The 26,496-nt window shown below is 44.0% G+C and overlaps 1 protein-coding gene across 13 annotated transcripts in view; it reads left to right on the top strand.

Annotated features, from left to right (window-relative positions):
* Positions 1–26,496, top strand: part of CACNA1D (calcium voltage-gated channel subunit alpha1 D) — a 347,512-nt gene that overhangs the window by 167,276 nt on the left and 153,740 nt on the right. For all 13 annotated transcript variants that reach the window (XM_040247200.1, XM_040247204.1, XM_040247206.1 and 10 more), the window contains exons 4-5: positions 15,918–16,057; positions 25,059–25,201. In XM_040247200.1, the coding sequence (XP_040103134.1) occupies positions 15,918–16,057; positions 25,059–25,201 (283 nt within the window). The remainder of the gene's footprint in view (positions 1–15,917; positions 16,058–25,058; positions 25,202–26,496) is intronic.

Here is a 26,496-nt window from a genome sequence, read left to right on the forward strand (position 1 = left end):
AGGACTAATTTCCTTTAGGATTGTCTGGTTTGATCTCCTTGTAGTCCAAGGGACTCACTCTCAAGAGTCTTCTTCAACACCACAGTTCAAAAGCATCAATTCTTTGGCGCTCAGCTTTTTTTATGGTCCAACTCTTACATTCATACATGACTACTGCAAAAACCATAGCTTTGAGTAGACAGACCTTTGTTGGCAAAGTAATGTCTCTGCTTTTTAATATGCTATCTAAGTTGGTCATAGCTTTTCTTCCAAGGAGCAAGCGTCTTTTTCATGGCTGCAGTTGCTGTCTGCAATTATTTTGCAGCATGCAGTTAAATTAGATAGTTACAGGACAAGTCCACCTGATATTAAACTTGGGGCATAATGGGGAGTCATAACCCATTCTTGGTAGGCATACAACACAAGTGTTGAGGACAAAAATGTATACATTTTCTATAAATTACCTTGGGAGGCACGTGGGTTCCATATGGGATGGACTTTAGTCATTATCTTTTACCCAGAAGAAGCAAAGAAGTCAGTTCATCTGACCAGATGGTTAAATGCAAATCAATTTAGAGGATACTTGCTGTATTAGAAAAGAGGTCAAGACCTGAACTTTTACTTAATTCCCAGTATAATAATAACCATTTATTGTGTGCATGCTTTACACTGGGTATTGCACATGAGTTCATTTATTTTCTTGACAGGGCTATCACCAATTAGGAAACCAAAGCTCAAAAGGGTGAAGTGCTTGTCCCAGGTTATATCTCCGGACCCAGTAGGAACTTTGAATTCAGGCTGTCTGACTCTAAAATTCACCATGCTATTCAGTGTACCACTGGTCATTCTACCAGTTTTCCTTATCCTGGCTTGAGGGGTGTCTGGTTGTTTAAAAGTCGGTAGCAGACTGGTAGAGTGTAGTAGGCCTTACAGAGGTGTTACTGGACACTTGATTTTGGGGACCCACCTGTTCACCTTTTACTGACTGTAGTGAGGGGTGGTCCTCTCTCATGTCTTTGCCTTTTTCTGTGCTTATATGTGTCTGCGCTGTGAAAAAATGCATCACTGGATGTCACAGTTGAACTATTCTGGATTTGGATTTTTTTTTTTTTTAAGTTTGGCATTTGAGCAGAATCACAAGTTTTAGAAAGTGGTAATTTCCAGACATTTCAGGTCTGATTCACCAACACTACTGTAATTAAAGAAAAACCTGTATTTGTTTGCCCCATTTTATCCTAACTCACTAGGATGTTTTATAAATAATGAACCTAGATATTTTAGCAAATAGCATCTATTTAGTTGTTGAAGCTTTCAGGGGATTATGTGCTCATAGGTCTCAAAGTCATCCTAATGATGGGAGTTTGCCTGAACACTAATTCATTGGGAAGTGACTGTGGATAGTGAACTATATTGTCATGTAAAGGCAGCTTCAAAATACAGAGTATAGAAATTAAGCAGCTTGACAATTCTTTTAGGAGATACATTATGAAGTATTGAGAGCTCAAGTGTAATGATTGCAGTCGGTCACAGAGTGTTAATGAATTTTGAATTGAGGCAGTTGTGATTAAGCCTGTTGCCTTTTCCAACACTAATCATTATTAAAATGATGATTGATCTGAGTGATTATGAAACCATTAAAAAGGCATCTGCCTATGCCTGAATTAACAGGCTGGATGTAGGTTTTGTAGTTGTAGCCAAACAGGACTTGTAGTGATTTTGATTTCAAGGCACTTGTTTATTTAGGCTCCTTCCTGTGTTTGCCAATCCTATAATACTATTTTCTAGTAATATTTCTACTGTTTTCACAGGGTAAAAACATTGGGGTTGGGGGTGTAACGCTTGGTGTGGCCACTGGGGCCTCAGCTCTGTGTGCAGTGGGAGGAGTAGGGTGGCTTCTCAAATTCCCACAACCCCACCCTTGATTGCGGAGATGCTTGTGGAGGCCCTTCTGTGAGCATCACAGTTCCTTCACAGCACAGCTGCACGGTGACAGCAGCCCCTTACTGAGTGCAGAACATGCGCCAGGCATTTCCACCATCGTTATTAATCCTTAGCTCCCCCAGGGTCGTGGTGGTGGCACCACTGAGAGGATGAGGTAGCGGCTGCTTGACCATTTCAGGTCTTTCTCTTGGACCATACATCTGGTCCAGCAGAACCAGGGTTTGGGTTCATTCTTCATTATCTTCAGTTTTGTGCTTCCTTAAAAGAGTATTTTTTTGGTAGGTCACCGCAGTCTTAAGAAAACTGAGGAAAGACTTCATCTCATCCAGTGAATGAAGACACTAAACCATGCTTCAAAAGAACAGCCTCAGGCTCTGCAGAGCCGGCCCCGCTCAGAGAGCCTTTTACCCTAGCCACCCACCTTCCCATAAAGCAGCTAGAGAAGACAGGCCCCATTTCTCCCTGATGTCCCCCTCCCGTGTGAATTGTAGACGCCCCTGCTCTGACTGCCCTGCTGCCGCCTAAGGGGTGTGTGTGCCTGACAGCGGGCAGCCCCCTGACTCTGGTCGGCCTGCGAGCCTGCCTTGGGTGGGGACCATGGCCCAGGTCTTCAGCTGTCCGCATGCTCCCTACCCTACTTCTCTGACCTGCGGTCCCCCTTGGGGCCCACTGGGGGTGTCGGTTCCCTCTCTGTTCCGGTCACATTTCACGAGCTCTCCCTCGCATGCACTCAAGGTGGATTGGGGCCGGTGGGCAAGCTGCGAGGTAGCTCAGGTCTGCTAGGACCCCCCTCCTCCCCATGCCCAGTGCCCAGGCGTCCACAGCTGCTTTCCTGCCCCAGCTGCTCCGTGTCCTGGTGCTGCCCTCCCTTCTCTGAGTTTCAGTTTCTCCATCTACGAGAGCACAGTGTTCTGGGGGCTCTGCGGTGCCTTCTGGATCTGTGGTTCAAAGCCTTCCCCATCCCATCCTCCTTTCTGTGGTCCTCTGTAAGCCTGCATCTTTTTTTTTTTTTTGATATTTATTTATTTGGCTGAGCCCATCTTAGTTGTGACATGTGGAATCTAATTCCCAGACCAGGGATTGAACCTGGGCCCCCTGCATTGGGTGCTTGAAGTCTTATTATCTGGACCACCAGGGAAGTCTCCAAACCTGCATCATCTTTCTTCCCATAAAGATTCCTGTCTTGGTCTCAACCCAATCTCCATTCCTTCTTCTCCAGGTAGCGCTAGAGATGGCTGACTCCCAGGATGGCCTCACTTGGTCGTCTAGGACAGGCAGGGAAGTCACTGCCCAGCCTTGGCCTGAGTCACCGTTTCCTTACGTGGAGATTCAGTTCTTCCTGGTGAAGCAGACCTAGGACGTGTACCTCCATTCCTGTCTCCATTCCCGTTGCTTTCTGCGTTGATTCTGTTTTACTGTTTGGTTTGATTTGTGGGTGTTTGGCTCTGTACAGAGTTAGAGATTTTTTTCAGTACCTTTTAACTTGAGGAATTTTGTGGATGTATGTGTGTTTGGTGGCAGAAAGAGTATATGAGCAAGCAAAAGTGAGTGGTTATTTTTACCCACTGGTGTCCACTAGTAGCTCCAGATTACTGGCTTTCAGAGCTATGTTTTTCAGTTTTTAAAACTTTTGCCAACAGAAGTATATACATCTTACATCTATGTATATATTATCTGAGACATGTTTGATGAAAAGATACTAATAAGTTCTGATATTTGCTATGCAGTCTGATAATTTCCCTTCTGTTTTATTTCATTTTTTTTTTCAATAATTTCTGGATGTAAACCACAAAATTAAGTTCAGATGTATTCCATTTAAAATGTCTTCTCCATTACAGTATAAATTCCATGAAGGCAGGCAAAAATTAATCTAGTTCCAGCCTTTTCTCTTATGTCCCGCATAATTTGTGTTCAGTTCATATTTTCAGCTGATTCTTCTCTCCATGAAAATCCTCTGGAGAAATACTTTTATGTTCTGAGAAGCAATTTCATTCAAAAAGATAAGGTAACTTGTGTCACTGGTCTGATTTCCTTCCATAGTAGCTGTTAGAAATCTCACAGAGACATTAATGAAAATGTCTTCATCGTATGCATCTTCATTATGCTCTTATTCCTGTTTCATTTTATTTTCTCTTTCTTGTTAATCTTTATTTCTTGTCTTATGCTTTTGTCCTAAATATTTTGACTTTCAGCTGATTACAAAGATGCTCAATGAGAAAAACACAGACAGTCCACCATGATCTTGCTCTCAGAGGCAAGCCTTTTCTCTTTCCGGTATCTCTGCTGCAGACTGGCTTGTTAAGAGATCTTTTCAGACACCAAGAGTATCATGTCATTTGTGTTATTCCTGTACTAATGTATGATGGGCATCCTTCCTTGCCCTGTGTGTAGATCTCCTTCTTCTTTGAAATAGTCATTTAGCATTCCCTTTCCTCCTTCAAATTTTTATATTCTTGCTGCCTAGATTTCTTTTTTGGAATGAGGCAGACCTACATAAAATTTTGCCTTAAAAAGATCAGTAGCAATTAGTGACTAGACCTAGCCACCTGACCAAGCAGAATCCCATCTAGTGACTGCTTCTGGAGCCCCTGGTTTTCTTGGGAGTGGAATTGCTCGTAGAAAGCCCGTGTGGGTTCTGAGCTTGGGGGTTGGTGGGCGACCCCTCCTCTCCCCCTGCTTCTGGGAAGTGTTAAGTGACAGGTGAGGGAGAGGTCTGACTGAAGGGCCAGATCAATGTGAGGGGTGCTCCCAGCTCGAGTGGGTCTGCAGACACTTATTTCTGCTTAGTCACTGCCTTGGGTATTGATTTCTACCTCAGGACCACAATTAGGTGCTGCCTGGTTTTTAAGCCACCCAGTGTCTCTTAAATTAAATGAATTCTACTTTCTAATACTAAAATAATGACAAATTATAGGCATGGAGTTATTAATCTTCTGAGTAAATGTATCACATGTTTTATCTCAGTTATAGACTCTGCAGTTTATGTATTTTTAAACTTTGATTCATGAATTTATTCAGAAAGAAATGATCTATATTCCTATGGTCTCATACAGTCCCTGGAAAAAAAGTGTACCACCGGTGAGGGTTCATCCAAAAGGAGTGGCTTTTATGGTAGAGAGAAGCGCATGGTGAATGGAATGGGTCCTGTTCCTCCTGCCCACACCCCCGTCACCTGCACCGCCAGCCCGCAGGAACCTGCTGCTTTGCTGTGCAGGGGAAGAAGGGGGTGACACAGAGTCTGGGAGCAGGTGTTTTGCCTCCTGAATGTTTCGTTCTCTGATGTGCCATAGGCAGACTTGGCTGGATGGTCCAGGAGGTGTAGGAGCTGTTGTAGATGGGTGTCTGTCTCCCTGAGGGTGGAGGCAGTGCTGACCCTGGGCCAGCTCCCGCCAGGAGGAGATGCCTGCAGTGGGCGTGTGCAGACCTACAGGGTGGGCAGCGAGCTGGGCCCTTGTCCTAGTGCCTACGTGGTGAGTAGTTAGCATGGGCTCCACGCCAGGTCCCGTGCTGTTCCTGGGGCGCAGCCAGGCCGGGCCAGTGTGTAAGGCAGAGGCAGCAGTCACATGAGCTGGCGTCCAGACGTGCGCAGTCCACATAAAACCTGGCTCCTGTGCTTTACGTGTGATGCCTCATTCATGCTCAGCGACAAACCTAGCCTTCATATTCTCATTTTATGATGAAGAACCAATGACAAAAGAGGGGTAAAGCCACTTGCTTGGGTCTACACAGCCAAGTGGTGGATCTACACAGTGGTGGATCTGGAACGTGTCCCCAGGCTCTTTGCTGCCACTGGACTAGGTCACAGTACATTTGGACACATGATTGTAAATATTCTTAAGTGGGATAGCACTGCCCAGCAGGTACCAGCATTATTACAGTTGGCTGCTCCATCCATAGGGTGCCTCCTCAGATTGCTCTGTCCAGGTTGCTTGGATGACCCAAGGCTGAGGGTCCTGGTGGAGCTCCATGAAAGCCCAGGTTAGCTTTGATGGGTGTGGGACCAGTGGGGAGGTGTGCTTCCCCACCAGGTGGGTGCAGTCAGGTGTCTGCAAACCAAGGGGCACGGTTACTGCTCTCTGTACTTGCTGTTCACTGTGACCCTTGCACCTGACTATAATAGGAATCCTTCTTTGACTGTCTTACTCCATAGGTTGGAGAGTCCCCTGAGGTAAGAGATTGGAACATGTTTCTCTCTTCTTAAGTGCTGTGTCCAGGTGTGCACGTAGTGTGTTTACAGGCATACAAGTGAGCATCAAGGGCATGAAATTGAGTTTATACCCAGAATTCAGATGTCAGAAAATTTAACCATAGGCAGATGTGGAAGGTTTTTCTTTAGTTCTGTTAATGGGAAAAAGGAATGGCTGTCTTCGTGTCAAAATGAAAATGTTTGATTTTAAACTTATTCAGTTCCTGCCATTTTGAAATGTTTGCTCATTTCTTTTCAGCCAAGTAGATGGACATGTTGGAGCATTTGACTCATGTCAGGCAAAAGAAGCAATGCTAAGAAAAGACTTCATTTCTAAAATGATGGGGTTTGGCAGTTTTCACATGACCTGGGCCCATTAGATCCCAGGGAGGCAGTGAGCTACTTTGATCAGCCCCATGTAGGGCACATAATCTCACTGCCATTTACATTGACCTGAGCTGTCAGAAGAGGATGTAAAGGCCTGACACAGTTAAGGAAGAAAGCCGAGCTCTGTAATTCCACCTAGAAGAGGCGAATAGGTCTGGGTCTGGGTGTCAGAACTACTGGTGGGGCTCCCTGATGGTGAGACAAGGTCTCAGCCCAGGGGCTCAGAAATGCAGCATGGGGCTATTCTTTTTTTCCTTTCTGGTGGGTGGTGCTGTCATGGTACTTTTTGCAGCTAAGCTCACATTTCTCTGTCCATATGATGAGAGGGTCTGCAGAGGTAGATGTGGTGCTTCTTGTCTTCAAGGTGCTAACAGTCTTCAGAGAATACAAGACAGCGCCTCATAGGTTCACCTTCCCGACTTAGACCAGGAGGTCTGGAAAGCAGGGCAGCACGTTGCCCCTCTCTGCCCCCTTCATGGCCTCATAGGTAGTTAGTACTCAAGCATTTGTTGTTACAATTTACTTTCATGATTAAATGCAAATGGTGCAACTTTAAACTCTGAGGTGGCAAAGAGTTTTGACTTACATGCCCACTCCATTCCAGGGGTGATGCCTGATTGGGCAGCGTGTGTAGCTGTGTTAGGGGGCAGTGGGGGGACTGGAGACTGGTGAGGGGTGTCTGCTGCAGGGGTGCCTGGGGAGCAGAGGCAGTATGTACCCGAGGGTCATTTGTCTTCCCCGATAAGTGCATCATGCTTATGAAAGAGGGAGCAGAAGAGCACTCAGACGAAATGAAACTCCTCAGTCTTTCCTGAAAGGGTGGAGTAGGATTTAGATCAGTAGAAAGAAGTGCTTTCAGTGATGGAGAAGAGCAGCAGAGACCAGAAGTTCTGATGAGTATGACTTACAGGCAGGGTGTTCTGGGAGCTGACGTACTGGAGGAGAGGGAGTCGTGGAGGAGTAAGCGGAGTCGGGTGGGATGGAGGCCCTTTGTCTGGTGGGGTAACGCATCGGGTGGCTGTTGGTATGTATAGCGTAGACAGATTGTGTAGAGGTCCTTGGGGACGCCAGATGGAGGAACTGAGATGTGATACAGTCCTCTGCTTTTCAAGAAGCTTTCCCAAATGCTCCAGACACAATTAGTTGTTCCAATCCATATCCCTACAGGATATTCCCAGTACTCTACTTTAGCTGTGATCATTGTCTGCTGTGTCTATAAACGTTTACATATACATCTACTGTTTTCCTCTAGGACATGGACAGTGTCTTAGTTACCACTGATCTCCAATGCTCAGGACCACATCTGGTATGGAATAGATACCCAGTGAATATGGTTGAGTTAAACTGAAATAGGGTTCCTGAACTGCCAGCCAAGATGGGGCAGATCTGGGCAGTGCCTTCATGGTGAAGCTGGGTGAGAAAGTGTATGGCTGCAAACCATAGAATGTACCTACCTGCTGCCAAGGGGTCCCAGGACGAGTGGAATGGGAAGCAAGGCAAGTCTGAGGCATCAAGTTTATAGGAGTGTGTAGAGTCCCAGAAACCAGGTAGGGTTGAGGACAACATGAATGAGATGGAAGAATGAAGTCAGGAAAACTGAGCCTCAGTGAATTCCTAGAGGCAGTGGCTTGCAGGGCTCTTGGGTCCTATGCCTAGAGAACCATTCCTAAGCCTATGGGACAAAGGGAGTCATCCAAGGAGTTGAATCTCTTGAAAAGTGAGGAACTGTTGAAGAGTCTCTTAGATTTTTTAACTTTCAGAGAAGCAGAGTGATTCTGTAGGCTCCTGATATTTACCTAGGACTTAGGTAGCAACTGACCCAAAACCCAACCTAAACTGGCTCAGTTTATTGGCTTTTGTAACCGAAAAGCCCAAAGTTGGGGGAGAAGTTTGGCTTCAGGTTCCAGGTTCAGCTTGACCTGGGGACTCTTACGGTGGCATCAGAGCCGGGCACTTGCCTCTGTCTTTCCGTTTGACTCCCGCTCATCTTTTGCCTCGACTTCCCTTAGTGTTGGCTTTTCATCTTTATGTCCCCCTGGCAACTCTAGGCTTGTAGCCTCAAAGAGCTCAGTAGAGCCAGTTACAGAACATCTGGCCTAGTGGCTGAGTGAAACCCAGGATTAGTTCTGATTGGACCTGGTTGGTGGGCATTGGGTCACATGCCTATCCCTAGGCTAATAACCTGGGTCCCAGGCCAACCCCTGGGGCCCCTGGACTGAAAGTAAGGAAGAAGCAATTCTCAGAGGAAAGTCAGGGAGCTGTTACCCTGTGAGTTTTGCTAGGTGACAAGAACTGTAAGGAGCCACCCCCTGCCAGTTGCTTGCTTTAGCTCTTGCAGCCTCTGTACTGCCAGTGAGTGGGGAGGCCCCAATAGAAAGGGCCCTGTCAGCTTCATCTGTCTTCTTCCCACCGACCAGATGTCTTTGAGTTTGGTCTCCATGGAGTGGTCAGCCAGGGCACTCACTGGCCACCTCCATTTGCCATCTCAGGTACCTTCTGGATGGCATCCTGTGTGGTGGCCCTACCCAGCCTGGGTAGTCACTTGGCTAGCATCGGTCCTGTAAGGTTTCTGTTCCATCTCCTGATCCTCCTGTCGGGATTCTAATTCCAGAGCCTGGAAGTATAGCCTCTCCCTATCCTGTCGCCAGCGGCCTCTGATGGCAAGTGTCTGACCATTCACAGGGCTCTTTCAGACTTCACATAATTTGGTTTTCACTGTCACCTGGGTGGGAAGGATGAGTGTTCCAGTTTTATAGATGAGGAAACTGAGAGGCAGGGGGTGGATGACTCAGCTGAGAGCCACAAGAAATGGACTCAGTCATGTGTGCTCTTCAATGTGTACTTTTAGGCCAAAGGTGAAGAAGAAGGAAGGCACACTGAAGTCCCCCCTGCCGTGGTCCCCAGCAGAGGTTACAGGAGGTTGAATCACACAAAGAAACCCTGTTTGAGTGGCTAAATGTGTCTCAGGTGACACACTCCTAAGAGCACCTCCTGGAATGTGAGGCAGTAGGTGGGAGGGTCTCTTGGTGACCTCAGGTGACCCGGTCACCTGACAAGGCAGCAACTTCTCCCGGATCTTGCTGCTCCTGGTTGGTCATCCTCCCCAGCATCCCTGGGCCCTCACTTCTGCAGTGGCCTCCTTCTGAAGCCCGAGTCTAGACATTGCTTCTCATGTCATAAAGAATTGTAGTTTCACAGCTGGAAGACATCACCCATTCAGACTTCTTGTTTTGCAGACGAGACACAGAAGCCAAGCCTCAGAGCCGCCCCAGGTCCACGTGTCCCTTGGTCCCTTTGGTTCCCTCTCCCCTCACATCTGTGCTCCTGCAGCCCTGGACCTCTCATCACCCTTGACCGATTTGCCTTTGTGGGTGCTCCCCTCTCCAACAAGGCCGGGAGTTCATGGTGCAGAGCAGAAGCTGTAAGGTTCTTCCTGGGTGTTTAGTCATGGGTGTTTTCCTGGGACAGGGCCTGTAGTATTGTTATGGGTGGGATGTCTGTATCCCCACATGATGATGTGTTCAAAACTCAACCCTAATAGGCTGGTGTTTGGAGGTGGGGCCTTTGGGGAGTAATTAGGGTTAGATTAGGTCTTGAGGATGGGGCCCTCATGATGGGATTAGTGCCCTGAGAAGAATAGGAAGGGTGAACTCTCTCTCTAAGTGTACATTTCCACCAAGGAAAGGCCAGATGAGGACAGCATGAGAAGCCAGCTTTCCACAAGCCAGAAAAAGTGTTCTCACCAGACACCAGATCAACTGACACCTTGACGTTGGACTTCTCAGCCTCCAGACTGAGAAATAAGCTTCTGTTATTTAAGCCAGCCGGCCGATGGTATTTTGTTATGGCAGCCTGAGCCGACTAAAACAATTACGGAATGTCTTAGCAGGAAAGGCTGTTGAATAATGTTTGGTCAGAACTTCTCATTTTGCCCATTTATTTCCTCATTTATAAATATTGAGTATTTGTTTCTGTGACAGACTTGAAAATACAGTGATGTATGAAATAGAAATGGTCCCTGATTTTACAAGAAATTATCATTTATTGGAATAGACAAGTATCAAAGAGGTAGTGTTTTTTAAATTTAAATTTTCCATTGTGAATAGTGCTATGCAGAAATATGGTGAGTTTTGACAGCATATACCAATTGGCCTGAATTTTGTCTGGGAGGTCAGCAGAGGTTTTGCTGAGAAAGTGTCATTTAAGCTGAGCTTTGAAGGACAGGGATAACTTAGCCTGGTGTAAAGGCAGGAATTGGGGTGAGGGTGGAGGGAGGCATCCTACAGTGAAGAACAGGATGTGGACCTGAGTGAGTCGAGGCTAAGTGGGGCTAGCAGAAGACAGATTCACTTCCAGGCCCTGCATTCTCTCCACAACTCCGTGCTGGGCATGTGTTAGTCCCATGTCAGGGTTGTGTGCTCACCAGAGATGGGAGTTGGCGCCTGTAGGGGTAGGGCTAGCACACAAGGTGGGTGAAGCAGAATGGACAGAGGTGTGGAGAAGGGAAAGTATGAACTTGGGAGCTTAGTGGAAGGGAGCAGGTCAGCCCATGACGTGCAGTGGATGCTCTTGCAGGAGAGGAGTGAGCAAGCTGGAAGGGACAGGAGGGTGGAAGGTAAGGGTGTTCACAGGGGCTCCAGCTGGGATTGAAAGGAAGGACCTGGGAGATGCTGGGATCAGCTGTTCTCTACAGTCTGACTGTTGAGCCCAGGCTTGTTCTAGGAGGGCTTTTGGTAATTTAGAAAGATTCATGTCCTGCTTGGTTTGCTTTTTGGTACATATGCTAGAATCCTAAGTTCTCATGTTTTTATAGCCCTCTTTCAGTCTGGCCTTGTTGCTTAATTCCTTGTCTTTTTTTTTTTTTTCCTACCTCCTACTGGGACCCATGAGTACTTTATGTGTGCCCTGTATGGTGTTGGAAAGTGAAAATGTTAGTTGCTCAGTCATTTCCAATTCTTTGGAACTGCATGGACTGTAACCCACCAGGCTTGTCTGTACATGGAATTCTTCAGGCAAGAATACTGAAGTGGGTTGCCATTTCCTTCTCCAGGGATCTTCCTGAACCAGAGGTCAAACCTGGGTCTCCTGCATTACAGGAAGATTCTTTACCATCTGAGCCATCAGAGATGGTATGGTGCTGGATGCTGGGGTTACAAAGACAGTTAGAAATGGTCTCTGCCTATAAGGAGCCCAGGTGGTAGGACCCAGAAGGGATGTGTGTGTGAATGGGGAGACTCTGTGTCTTTCACTGCCAGGGTGTATGCCAGGAGACCTCTGCAAAGACTTGAGCCTTTCAGGTGATGAGCAAAGCAAAGAGATAAGCCTTACCTGGCTCATGAAGCCTCTGTTGATCTTTTGACAGCAGGTGGGGACTTCTGTGAGGGTAGGGACCAGGCTTTCTGAGGGAGACACAGGTGCTCAGGAATGCATGAATGGATAGATAGATTCATGATGGATGAATGTTTGTATCACAGTGCTAGTAAAGGGATCCTTGAAAATAGGACAGCTGACCACCAAGTACAGGTAAGGATCCTGGCATCAACTGTTCCCTGCTAGTTGAGTTTCTGTTTCTCAAGGCTGTGTATGGGGTTAACTGGTTTAGAGACTCTTGCTTTAGAGCCTCTCCTGCTTGGTGAAACTTCACTGCTGAAAGAAGGTAAATCAGGTTTCAGAATTAGATGTTCAGCTTTCATTTCTCTAGTGACTTGGGTCTCATAGGGGACTTTCATCCACATAACAGAGTGGTCTCTGGTGAAGACTTGGTGCTTTCTGCTTTGTTAAAAGATGGTTTGGCTGGCCCTGCTCATCCAGGATGCCCTGTTAGTGAAGTGGATCCCTGCTGGTGTCTGGGTGAGCATGCCTGGCAAATGCAGGGACATTGGGGTACGAGAAGCATGTACTCTTCTTGTTTGACCTGGAGTAGGGCTTTTAAGATACAGCCCCTGCCCAGGGGCCACCTCATTTCATGTTCATTCTGGAGGGCTCGCTTGCCTGTCTTCAGTGGCTCCGTCCCTTCATCCTTGCCGTGGTGGCCTCCTTGTGCTCCCACCCGTCTTGGACCCTGGCTGCGTATCTCCTCTGTGCAGCGTCTCTCTGTGCTTCATCCACGTGCATGTCCTCACCCTATCTTGTAAAGAACCTGGCCTTTTCTGGTGGCTTCCTTTCAAATCCCTAACCCAACATTCTTTTCTCAAATGAGCAATCCTCTTGTGAAGTAATTACCTCCCCTTCTGAGGATTGTTGTTTTGTAAGGTTTTTCTTTAACACTGCATTTGCTTAACGTAGAAGGGTATTTGTTTCCTAAGAGTCCTTTTGAACAGCAGGATTGGGGGCCAGGATGATCTGGCTTCTAGGCAGACTGGTCTGCCGTGCTCTTCAGGCTGTGATTGTTCAGCTGGCACCATGGTAGAATCTCTGTAGTAAAGAACTACATTAAAGCAAGGTTACATTTCATATAATCAATTCCATCAAGTAATGTGCGGAGGATTTTGGAAAGAGAAGCCAAAAATCTTCAAAAAGGAGAGAGGGGAGGATGAGAGAGGGATAAAAGAGCCCTAAACAATTCAGTTTCACAAATAGCCCTTGTATTATTGTGGCAAAATTACTTATAAGTAAAAGCTACAGAGGGAAAACAAGGTGGGTTTGGTAGGTGTCGTGTACTCTCTGTTCCCTGTCTTGTTTGTCTGCTCTAAAGTATAGTGCTGTGTTGACGTAGAGATGTTACTGCTCTGAATATTGATGGGAGCAAAAGCCTTTTTTTTTTTTTTTCCTGTCTGGCCCAGTAAATAAAGCAGAAAGGATAAAAAGGGAAGAAGAATTGTAAAATCGACATGCTGTTTCCTGCTTATCTGGTTCCCTTACAGTTCTAACTCTCAAAAACATCCTGACGGTCTACCTTTGGTGGCCAGGGTCCAATTTGAGGGCAGCAGATTGGTTTATTCAGAGAGTTTTGCTTCTGGTTAAATCTTCTCCTTTTAGCTCGCTAAGTTAGGGTCACTACCTCATCAAAGCCTCCCTGAATCTCTCCTCTGTAGTCAGTAGTGACGTCAGTCGCTGTTCTTCAGAACATCCATAGTGGCCTGAGTGTATGCCCCGTGGGAGCTCACGAGCTGGGGATGTGGCAGTGAGTGGGAAAATGAGCCCTTGCTCTCACGAGGCTCACAGGGACTCCAGAGAGTAAACAGAGGAGTCCTTGGAGGTCTGCCTGGGGGACAAGGGGGCACACATGCTGTTGCTCTGGGAGATTTCAGCTGCTCACCCCAGCCTGGAGGGTGTGGCTGCTGTGCGGAGGGAGCAGGTCATGGTCCAAGAAGGTCTTGCAGCCTGGTGAAGGATGGTGTGGGGTACACAGGATGAGCCAGACTGAGAGAGGACCTATTGGGTGATCTGGAGGAAGCATGAGTGTGGAGGCTGGGGATGAGCAAGACTTTTAAAATTGAAAACACATGGACTCTGGCTAACTTTCACCACAAAGGAATTTATTAGACCACTCGGATGGTGTTCCGAGGATCAAGCGGTGCTCTTGAGGACATGTGAGGAATGACATGGACCTGGAGGGAAGAACTGATGAACTGGCTTTTCACCATGACCACTGGGAAGCGGAGAACGGGGATAGAGGCTGGGGTACCTCTAGGGTTGGACAATTCCCTGCTGGTAAACAGGAAGGATGCAGTGGCAGAACTCAGCAAAGTCCCACCTGGGACTCGCCTGCGATGGATTGGTAGCACTCTGGTGGCAGCTAGAGCCCAGGGTGGCCTAGACAAGACACTGCTTCTGTGGAGCAAAGCAAGTCCTTGCAGGGGTTGTTGTTGTTGTTTAGTCGCTCAGTTGTGTCCGACTCTTTGCGACCCCATGGACTGCAGCACGCCAGGCTTCCCTGTCTTTCACCATCTCCCAGAGCTTCCTCAAACTCATGTCCATTGAGTTGGTGATGTCATCCAGCCATCTCATCCTCTGTCATCCCCTTCTCCTTCTGCCTTCAGTCTTTTCCAGCATCAGTGTCTTTTCTAATGAGTTGGCTGTTTGCATCAGGTGACCGAAGTATTGGAGCTTCAGTTTCAGCAGGGGAGAAAGGGTCTAACCCTTTGGCCTTATCAGAGGACAGAACTGCTTATCAAGGTGCAGAACTGCTCTTTGTCAGTTCCCTCTCCTGCAGTGTCCTCTGTGTATCACATCTGAAACCCTTGCCTTCTGCACTGGACTAAACATTTCAAAGATAGGACCACAGTGGAGATGTTTTTCTTATCTTGGCTCCTGGAGTGGGGCCCATCGTGGAGAAGAGGTGCTCACTAAGTATTTCCTGAGCCAAATTTATTTGCCCTATTGCACGAGGCATCTTAATAAGTGAATTCCATGACTTCTGTTTTCCTGAGGCATTGGTAACTTTCCTCAGGTCTCACAGAAAATTAGCAGAGGACTTTATGGTCCATGTGGAAGAGTTTTAATTAGCTTGTTTCACTTAGTAGTTCTTTAAGTAGCTTTTTGCCAGCACATACCTCTTGTAAAATTGACCTCATACATCTCAACAGTCCATATTTCTTTTGAAACCCAAGCCATACAAAGAAAACCTTAGTAAAAGAGGAAAGAGCCAACATTTTGAGACTTGCTGATGGATGCATTTTCTACAATTCTTGGAATTACATGAGTTGGCGTCAGAAAGATTCTGAGAGTCCCATAACATGAGGGTGGCATCTCAGAGATCTGTGGCAGTAAGATGGAAGTGGCTGCTGAGTCTGTTACGAGCATTCCAGGACTGAGGCCAGGCTCCCTGGGAATGTGCGTGGTTACCCGTCGAGGCGGCACACCAGTAAGGTGGCCATGGGCTTGCCATCCTGAATCCCCTCCTCCCCTGCCCTTACTGCGCAGGTGAGGAAACGCAGGTCCAGAGGACAGGAGGGGCTTGCCGAGGTCATCTTGCTGCTCAGTGACAAAGCCGATCCTGACCTAGAAGTCAAGATGGAAACCCGAGAGGAGGAGAGGGTCAAAGCAGACACATCTTCCTTTCTTCCCAAGGACATTCTGTTCAAAGCCCCAAGGGAATCTTTGTAGCATCCTTGGGCTTTCCTGGGGGCCTGATTGGGCAAGCTTAGGAGGAAAACATGCTGCGTTTTGCAAATGTGCAGAAATAACAAACACGTGGTTATGTCCTAGGCAGGGTCACCATGCACACATCAAGGCAGGTGGCAAAGTGCAACCATGCAGTCCAGGATGGAAAGTGCTTTACACTTAGTTGCTTATGAGACATCCAGTGTTAGAATTAAAATGCCTTCTTGCTCCAGGTGGAGTGTTAATTTTTCCATTTCTCATAATAAAACTTGGCTTGGAGTTAAATGCTAATATTTCCGAGACACTGATTCTAACCCCTATTTCTTTTTCTTCTTCTCCCCCACCCCCAATTTTTTGTTTTCTTTGTTTCTCTTCACAGGAAAAAGTAGAATATGCCTTCCTGATTATTTTTACAGTCGAAACATTTTTGAAGATTATAGCATATGGATTATTGCTACATCCTAATGCTTATGTTAGGAATGGATGGAATTTACTGGATTTTGTTATAGTCATAGTAGGGTAAGTCCCTTTTATTTGGGGAAATGTTTTTTTGGAACATGGAAGGTGGGGAGTAACACAAAACAGTATTTTAAGGGCACAGGCTTGATGCTTTATGCTGGTGATTGTAGCCAGAACCTGTCAGGAGTTCTCTAAAGCCTGGTGATGCCAGAGACCAATTTGAAATTCTCTCATTGCTGTTACTCCCTCTTTGAGGAACGTGTTAAGGAAGGAAGTTCAAGCTCAGCTAGTGATGTGAGAGGGTTCTTCTTACAAGGCCTTGGGCCTTTACAGATAGGCCAGCTCTGCTGGTGATTTGAGTCCAATGTGTAGAGCTCTTATACTTAACACCCCGTTAAGTTAAAAAACCAAAATAAAGCAGTAATAAATCCTTCATAGCAGTGAGATACTCTGCTATTTAACATCCCTTGAGCAAAGCTATTAATTTTTTCTGCTGCCTTGGGGGAAAAGATTTGGCACACTACTATCCCATTTCAAATAACAAAACAAGTGCTTGAAAAATGTCAGATATCCGGCATGAAGTGAAATAAGCCAGAAAATGCAGAGAAGCAGACATTATCCCTGCATCCTGTCACAGGAAGAAGACACCAACAGTTTCAGTTAAAGGAGAATGTTAAAAAACAGTGGCCTGTGTTAGTCTGGTCCTTCAACACCTGGAAATGTTTCCAGCAAGAAAGAAATGAATCGGTGTCAGAGGAATGCTGGGTCTTTGGACCAAACACCCACACAGGAAAATAAGATCCTTTACTCAGTCTTAGTTGCCTAGCTGTACAATGGGTTATTCCTAAAATAGTATGTATTCCCACAGAGAGAAATTATTAAGTGGGCTTTCTGTTTTCATCTCCATAACTTCATTCAAAAGCTTTTTGCAGTTCAGCAAGGTGATTTTTTCTTTTGGATTATTATTATTTATCATGAATCCTTTACTTTTTCATGGGAGACTAATGGTGCTGGATAGTTGGAGAGTGGGATAAATTTTGAGCCTCTTCTTTCAAATCTAAGAAGATAGAGTGGGATCCAAAATGGTAGCCCAACAGTATGATTTAGACTTGGAGAGAAAAATATTACCTTTTGCAAAAGCCACCCTAGTACATTGGAATCGAAGGCATTATGGCAAAGATAGTGCAACTAAAATGAACAGACAGTTGATATATATCACACCTTCTTGTATTTGATGAATTCTAACAAAGAATGGCAAGCAGGAGCCTTACAGGCCTCTCTGTTCTGGAATAATCTTGCTGTAACTCTCCGGACTCTGGACTGTCTGTTCATCTTAGCTCCATTTCTTTTGTCCCACCCTGCAATCAACTTTCCTTCTGGAGGCACTTTTCAGACTATCATACAACACAAAGACAGGGAATCAAGCAGAGTGTGGTGATCTCATTGAGTTGCAGAGACAGAGACAAGAGTTTAGGAAGGTTGAGATGGCTAAAATTGGAGAGGCATGGTATGGGAGCAGTGAGGGACGGAAGAGAAAGAGGTCCATAAATATGCCTTGGGGCCCTCTTGAGTTTGGCTGAAGCCTAAGCTACATGTACATGGGATGATAGTCCATAAGTCCAGGCAAAGACTACTACTAGGGAAAAAGGAAGAGCTGGGAGCTATAGCTGACTAATAACTAGGGCTCATATAGGTCTGGGATTTGTTCAAGTTATAAGCAACCAGAGTGGAAACACCTTGTTGAACACCCTGGACTGTCAGTAGAAACCCCAGAAGGGCCATTAATAATACAGCTAAACTAACTCTAGAGTGGATATTGGCAAACTGCAATCAGTGGGCCAAATTCAACCTGCTACCAATTTTTGTAAATAAAGTTTTATTGTAACACAGTCACAAGCATTTGTTTACATAGTTGAGTTATGTGGTTTAGGTCCAGAAAGCCTAAAATATTTACTGTCTGGCCCCTTACAAAACAATTTTGACAACTCCTGTTCTACAGTAAAAACTACCTGAAACGCTTGCTAATAGTATTTGAAAAAAAGCCTGAAAAGGAGCCGACTGACTTGCAAGTAACTTAAATGCCCGCGAAAGCAAAACTCAACACTCTTTAAAGGAAGACAACAAAATCCAGATAAAGTGTTCAGCTTCCAGTCAAATATTTCTAGACTTGTGAAGAAATGTGATCCATAGCTAGTAGGAAATTCCATTAATAGAGGCAGACCTAGAAATGACAGACAGGATGGAATTAGTGGAGAATTACTTTATAAGCCTTTAAAAACTATTATAAACATGTTTATATACTTAAAAGGAATATATGACTACAGTGAGAAAAGATGGGACAATGTAAAACAGAACCAAATCGAACTTTGAGATCTGGAAAATATATCTGAAATGAAAAATTCCCTGGATTGACCTAACAGCAGAGTAGACTCAATAGAATGATCAAAGAATTTGAAGAGATAACAGTAACACACAAAAATAATGATGGAAAATAAATGAATACCACCTTGGTGACCTATGGGGGTGAAGTGAAATGAAGTCGCTCTTTGCGACACCATGGACACCAGGCTCCTCCATCCATGGCATTTTCTAGGCAAGAGTACTGGAGTGGGTTGCCATTTCCTTCTCCAGGGAATCTCCCCAACCCAGGGATCGAATCCAGGTCTCCCGCATTGTAGACAGATGCTTTACTGTCTGACATGACCTATTATTCATATACCTGGAGTCCCAGAAGATAGTAGATAGAGGGGAGACAAAAATATTTGAAGAAATAGTCTAAATTTTCTAAATGTGATGAAAAACATAGACTCTCAAATCCAAGAAGGTCAACAAAGCCCAAAGTAAAGACAAAGAAAGCTGTGTCAAGGCATATCATGATCATAATCAAATTGCTCAAGACCAAAGATAAACAGAAATCTTAAAAGTAGAAAAAAAGTCATTGTAGACTTGTCAACAACTATGCGATCCAGAAGACAACAGAAATTTTTAGAGTTCTAGGGAAAAAGGTCCACCTTCGATTCTTATTTAGTGAAGATACCTTAAAAAATTGAAGTAAGAAAGAACATTTTTCAGACAAACCACAGCTGAAAATTTGCCATCAGGAGACCTGCACCTTAAGAAATATAAAGGAATTTATTCACACTGATGACAGACATTAGTAAGAAATACAGATCCATACAGAAGAAATGAAGAATGCCAGAAAGGGTAAATGCATGTATAAATATGAAAACATTTTCTCTAATTTTAAAGTTTCTTTATAGCAGTTGATTATTTAAAGCAAAAATAACAGCTGTGGATTGTGGGGTTTATAGCATCTATGAAAGTAAAATATAAAAATAACACGGACAGAAACAAGGAAGTATCCACATAGCATGGAAAAGTGCTTGTACACTTGGTGGAATTATTTGAAGGTAGACAATGAGAAGTTAAAGAGTATATGGTAAACCATACAGCATAGGCCAGCAAGCTTCAGCTCATAGACAAAAAAGACATTTACTGCCTTTTGCACCTCCTACATTGACAAAGTATTTGGCTGTCTGCTTTAACAGATTAAGTTTTATTGGAAGACAGTCACACTCACTCATGTTTTATGGCTATTTGGTGTTAGGATGGAAAAGTTGACTAGTTGTCACAGAGACCCTATGGCCTGCAAATCCTAAAATAGTTGCTCTCTGGCACTCCACAGAAAATTTGTGCTGACACTGGGTCTAGAAGAGACGCTCAAAAAATAAAGAGGTATAGTTGATAAGTCTGTATTAGAGATTAAATGGAATCCTTCAAAAGCTCATTTAATTTTTTTTTTCAATAAGCAGGAAAGAAAAGTTTTGTGGATAGAGCAAGTAGAGAGCAAATAACAAGATGATAGATTTAAACCCAGCTATACCCTTATTTAAAATCCAGAGGTTATCAGATTTTATACATGTATTTGGTGTTAGGATGGAAAAACACTCAATTCTATAAGAAACCTAATTTACAAAGACAAATAATTTGAAAGTGAAAGGAGAGAAGAGGCTTCCCAGGTGACTCAGTGGTTAAAAAAAATCTGCCTGCCAATGTGAGAGTTTGATCCCCTGGTGAAGGAAATGGCAACCCACTCCAGTATTCTTTCTGGGGAAATTCCATGGAGAGAGAAGGCTGGCAGGCTACAGTCCATGGGGTCACAAAGAGACGGACATGACTGAGTGACTAAACCCAACAATAAATGGACAGAAAACTATATATCATGCAAAACTAATCAAAATTAAAAACCAATCAAAAGAAAGCTATATTAATAACCAACAAAGTGAACTTTAGAACAGGAAATGTTATCAAGGGTGCAGACATTTCATGATGATACAGGAGTCATTTCATAAAGAAGATATAATAATCCTAAATGTGTATGTGGTGTATGCGTATGTGTATGTAGATTGGCTATTAGGCTTATATGCTCTGATGATCTATGTGCCTAATAACAGATCTTCAAAATACATGAAGCACAAACTGATGGAAATGAAAGGGGGGAATAGACAAATCTTCAATTGTAGTTGTACACTTTAATACTCTTCTCTTGGGAGTATTGATAGACCACCTAGCCAGAAAATCTTTAAGGATATAGGGACTTCTGAACAGTACCATCAACCAACTCAAGGAAATTGATTTTTCAGAGCACTGTGCACCCATTCTTTTCACGTGCATGTGGAACATTCAGCAATAAAGACATGTTCTGGGTCATGAAACAAACCTTAGTGAATTTAAGAAGATTAAAATAATATGAAAGTATGTTTTGAAAGAATTTAGCAGTGTTTTAAAGAAGCATGTAAATTTCTATATATTAGTCATGAACAATTTGAAAATGAAATGTTAACAACATTATTATTTATTATATCATCAAACCCATGGACTGTTGAGGGATAAATAGTGCACTGACAATGACCAAACCTACTGAGAGAAATTAAAAAAGACCTAAATACATGTTATCGACTGGAAGACCCAACGTTCCAATTCATGGACTGGAAGACTCAATATCACTAGAATATCAGTCCTTCCCAAATTGTGATATAGATTGAATGTAATCTAAATCCCAGTAAGATTGTTGTAGAGACTGACAAATTTATTCAAAATTTTATATGAAAATTAGGCCCTAGACTAGCCAAGGAAATCTGTAAGAACAAACCTGGAACCTGATTTTAAGACATTCTAGTCAAGACAGTATGATACTAGAATAAGTGATAGAAATAAAGATCAGTGGAACAAAATAGAAAGTTTAGAAATAAGCCCATATGGATGTGATCAACTGATTTTAGATAGAGGTGTCATGATGACTCAATGGATTAAGAAAACAATTTTCAACAAATAGTGCTGGAACAACTGTCTGTGTGAAAAAGATGACTTTCTCCATTCTTACCTCATACCATATACAAATAATGCCTTAAAATGAATCATAAACCTATATTTAAAGGCTAAAACTGTATTTCTAGGAGAAAATCTTTATGACTTTGGGCTAGGTAGAAACTTCTTAGGACCCGAAAAAGCATTTGCCATAAAAGAAATACTAGAATTTTCGAACCTTATCAAAATTAAAACTTTTATTCAAAAGAGACACTGTGAAGAAAATAAAAATATATGGCACAGATTGGGAAATATTCCCACTACATATATATGACCATGGATTTGTATTCAGAATTTGTAAAGAACTCTTACAACTGGACGGTAAGAGTATGACCCAGTACATAAATGGGCAAAAAATTTGAACAGATCTTCACAAAAGAAGATGTGTAAATGGTCAACAAGCACCTGAAAAGATGTTCAGTGTTATTGATAACTGGAGAAATGCCAATTAAAACAGTGACATAGCATTACATACCCACTAGTATTAGTAAAAAGGTTGACAATACCAGATGTTAACTAAAATACGGAGCAACTGGAACTCTTATACACTGCTTATAGAAATAGAAAATGATCTCAAAACTATGGTGAACAAAAGATAAAAGGAGAACATACTGTATGACTCTATTCATGTAAGATTCTAGAAAAGGAAATAAAAACAAAACAGCCCTATATGATAAAACTGATAAAGTCCATGGATACCTGAGGCTGAGCTGATGATGACTGCAAACAGGCATGAGAGAACATGAGTATTTGTTACTTGGGCTCATGCCCTTGTCAAAACCTGTCTCACTGTACTCATCAAATGGTTGCATTTTATTTTATATAAAGTAAGCCACAGTAAAGTTGGTTTAAGAAGTAAAAAAAAAATCATCTAAGAAACTCAAGTTGAACTGGGCCTTGATCTTTTTTTCTCATTAAATATGAAAACCTTTAGAACATCAGATTATCCTTTATCTAAAATATGTACAAAAGTATAGTCAAAAGAGCAGAAGAAAAGTTTAAAAAGAAAAAGGAAAATTTAATTGTTATGTCTTTACTTGAATCAAATTCCTACTCACTAAAGTTTCCAACTGCCGATTCTATCTTAATCCAATGGATTTTCCGTTCCAAGTCAACCATGACCTATTGCTTTTGTCAAGATTCCCAATAACAGAGACGTTAAGAAAGTAATTGATATTTTCTAAAATGTTAACTGTTATAATGTGACCACAGGAAGGTTCAACATGTCTACCAGAGCTGATGTAATTCTCTGTATAGAAAAGTTTGATCTGAGCCAACTTTTATTCCACTCCTCTAAATTTTCCAATAAACGTGTCTTTCAGGCATTCAAGCTCATCACTTAAGCTTTGTGAACATGAGGGGCTCATTCCCTTACTTCTAATTTGTGTCAGTTTGGGTTTTCCTTCTGTCTGGAGATATACTTTTAATAACAACTGAGGATGAAATACTTCCTTCTTTTGTCCTCATCTCTTCAGGCACATGGTACTTAGTTTGGTTGGGTGGAACGGGAGGACAATGAAAGGCGTAATCTCACAGAATATTAGAATGGGAAGGACAGGCTTCTGTATCATTTAATCAGTTTTCTCAGTTTACACAGACATAAACGAAGGCCCCAAGAAGGAAAGAGACTTTCCTAAAGCCTCCTAACTCTTAGGAATGGAAGCATGGCCTGGCTCCTGAAGCCTCTGGCCGCCTGGAAACAGCAGTCAGCTTTCCCTGTCTGACTCAGGTTCCTCAGTGTGGGGGGTGGGCAGGCATTGTTCACCTGTTTTCAAGGGCGTCACTGAAGAACAGGGGAGAAAAGGGCCATGATGTGTGCATTGCAAAACACTGATACTTGAAAGCAATCTTAAGTCACCACCTGCAAAAATTATTTTCCTAACCCTTTGGGATGAAAATTCCTGCGGCTGCTGCATTTCAGAAGAGTTTGAGGTTTTCTTTCTTACTTTGGCTTTGTTTTTGTGACACTGTGAACTTGTTTGGGAGGGCAGACTTTTAACTTCAGCCTTGACTGGGGTGGGGGGGCCGCGGTTTACAGTAATGACAAAACTGTGCTAATGAGAGAGAGAGAGAGAGAGAGAGAGACCTATCATAAATGTGATACATTTCCCAGTCATAAGCAGAAAGAGCCTGCCTTTTGTAGCTTTGAAAACGTAAAGACCTGACATACTACTGCTCCACTTCCCCTGCCTCCCACCCCCCAGGTTCACTGCTAATTGTGGTACTGTTATTAAAACAAATGACCCTTCTTTAAACACCCCAGAATGCTATGGCTCTGCCCCATCAGGGCTGTAATCAGACCACCCTGTATTTTATGGACTTAGTGTCTTGGCTATCCTGAGGCATGCCAGTGGGGGGAGAGTTTCTACTTTAGCTGCTAATTAAACTTTGGAAACCTTTTCTTTGTTGCTGGGCCAATCATTTCCACAATCTGATTGGCCTGAGTCGATTCTGTTTGAAAGGGGCAAATTTCTATTTATTATGAAAAACAAGCAACAATTCCAAAGAACAAATGTTTATTTGAAAAAAAAAAATGTTTATTTGAAAGAGCAAAAGTAACTGTCAAGTGAGTGGATTGCCTGAAAATAGCTTTATTCGAAAAACCTTCTGAGAATAGGAAAAAATTTGTGGTGGCTGCCAGATACAATATTATTCACATTTCAAAAGAGAAAATGACGATATTAGTACCTTGTCTTAGGTTTCTGTGTTTGGCTTTTGCTTAGCTCCTTGGCATCTGTGATTTACAGCATGCCCTGAACATCCCTGTGAGGATGGAGGTGGGGCTGTGTGTGTCTCAGTGACTGTATTGCAAGTGGTATAACATACTGAATAAGATTTGGGAGTCTGGAGTTATTCACTCATTGATTTATTCATCATATATTTCTTGAGTGCCTTCTGTGGTCAGAAACTGTTTTAGGCACTGGGCTGAAACAGACTAAATGAACAGAGAGACGACAGTTCCCTGCCGTTGTGGTAAAGAACCTGCCTCCCAGTGGAAGAAACACGAGAGACCTGGGTTGGATCCCTGGGTCAGGAAGATCCCCTGCAAAAAGAAATGGCAGCCCACTCCAGTATTCTTGCCTGGAGAATCCCATGGACAGAGAAGCCTGGTGGGCTGCAGTGCATGGGGTCGCAGAATCGGACATGACTGAAGTGACTTCCACTTAACACATGGAGCCTACATTCAGTGAGGCCAACATACCTGGATTCATATGTTAGTTTTGCCATTAGTTGTGTGGCCTTGGGCAGGTTACTTGTTCTCACCAAGTTTGCTTCCTCACATGTAATTTAGTGTTCATGATCTCCATTGCATAACATTTTTGAGGATTAACAAGATAATTGTTGTAAAGTGCTTAGCACATGGTGAGCGCTCATGAATGGGAGCTGCTATGATTATTGTTGTCCTTACTGTTGTTTGGGCAATTCCATTGTCGTCATTGAAAGAGGGGATTCACGAGGGATCCAGGCTAGGATGCTCCATTGGCAGGAAAACAGGTGATATCAGTCCCATCTCTGGTCCTTTTAGATGTAGGATCCTAGCCAGGGGTCACAGCCCAGTTCTTGCTCTGCCTTGCTTTCCCTTAAGCATCAGCCTTACAGACTTAGCTTTTGTTCAAAAATAGCTACTCTCACCATCCTGTTTTGCTTCCCTGGGTGACAGACTCTAACATTTCTTCCTCTCTTCTTCTTTCAGATTGTTTAGTGTAATTTTGGAACAATTAACCAAAGAAACAGAAGGCGGTAACCACTCCAGTGGCAAATCAGGAGGCTTTGACGTCAAAGCCCTCCGCGCCTTTCGAGTGTTACGACCACTTCGACTAGTATCAGGAGTGCCCAGTAAGCACGTTTCGTTTCCTAAAGCCAGGATTTTGCCAATCAGTTTTCTTCTGGGTGGGTCTCGGGATTATGAAGCAGGGTGTGATAAGGTGAGTTGCTGTTCTCCAGCCAGGGTCTCTGCAGGCAACACCGTGGAGGCCTTCACTGTTTACAGAGTACTCTTGCTTATGTTGTCACTTTGGGTCCCTGTGAAAGCCCCAGGGGGAGTGGAGTAGGGGCAGTAGTGATCACTGTCTTCCTGATTTTGTGGACGAGAGAGTATTCTCTTGGGCAGAGGCCAAGTGAATGGAGGTAGGAGACCATGAGTTCAGTCCTCCTGGCTGCAGTCTGGTCTTCAGCCTCTGACACCATCACCACCATCACTTCCTCCCACTTTCAGGCCTGCCCCTCTGAACATGGTGGGTTATATAGACAGAGGTGTCAGAGGGCTCAACTGACTGCCTTTTCTCAAAGGGCCTGGAATCCTAAAACTTCTACTTAATTATCCCGCAGAGAGGCTGTGCCCATCCCAGTGTGGGGAGGAAGTGGATGCTTCTGGGTCCTCCCTGGGTGTGGGGCACAGTAGCACCTGCCAGAAGGTGGTTGTCAGGTCTGAATGCAGTAATGCAGAGGGAGCCTCAGCACAAGGTCTTGAGCTGGAGGGGGTGCTCAGTGTGAGAGATGCGGTGTCACCCGCTAGTCTATGGTACCTGTCTGTGCCAGGCCCTCGTTTGCTTCTTGCTCCAGATCTCCAGGCCAGATCCAGTGCCACCTGAGTATGGAAAAGATGCCCCAGCCAGGAATTTGCATAAGGAGCAAGGCGTGTGCTTCCCTGGGCTCTGCCCATGAGAGGACATCCCTCTTGGGGACTTCTGAGGGCAGACACTTTAGTGCCTCTCCAAGGACTGTGGCTTTGAGGTGACTGCCTGCTTCCAGCTGCAGGATGGCTATGGGATTGCAGGGTGTGCCTTTTTTTCACAGATCATAAAACCTTCAAAAGAGCACAGATCATGTTTTTGCTTCTTCAGAAGTTCTTCGTAAAATTGTATTAAACGCGTTGGCACTCAGAATGCAACAAAAATTCTCTGGAAAAAAAAAAAAACCAAACCTTCCAAATTTAACATTTTAAAATGTAGGAAGTGGTGTTTTGTGTGTACTTGTTTTTCCAGATGGTTCATTTATTTTTCATTGAAAAAGATCAGCACAAGTCAAAGCCACAGTACCATCTGGAAGCAATTGAGAAAAATAGACATACCTTGAAAATGACTGGCCCTGTTGCGTGTGCCATGATTAAATGAGAAGTTCAGTGAGCAAAC

The sequence above is a fragment of the Oryx dammah genome, unplaced genomic scaffold (genome assembly GCF_014754425.2).
Source record: "Oryx dammah isolate SB20612 unplaced genomic scaffold, SCBI_Odam_1.1 HiC_scaffold_9, whole genome shotgun sequence".
In the NCBI taxonomy this organism is placed as follows: Eukaryota; Metazoa; Chordata; class Mammalia; order Artiodactyla; family Bovidae; genus Oryx; species Oryx dammah.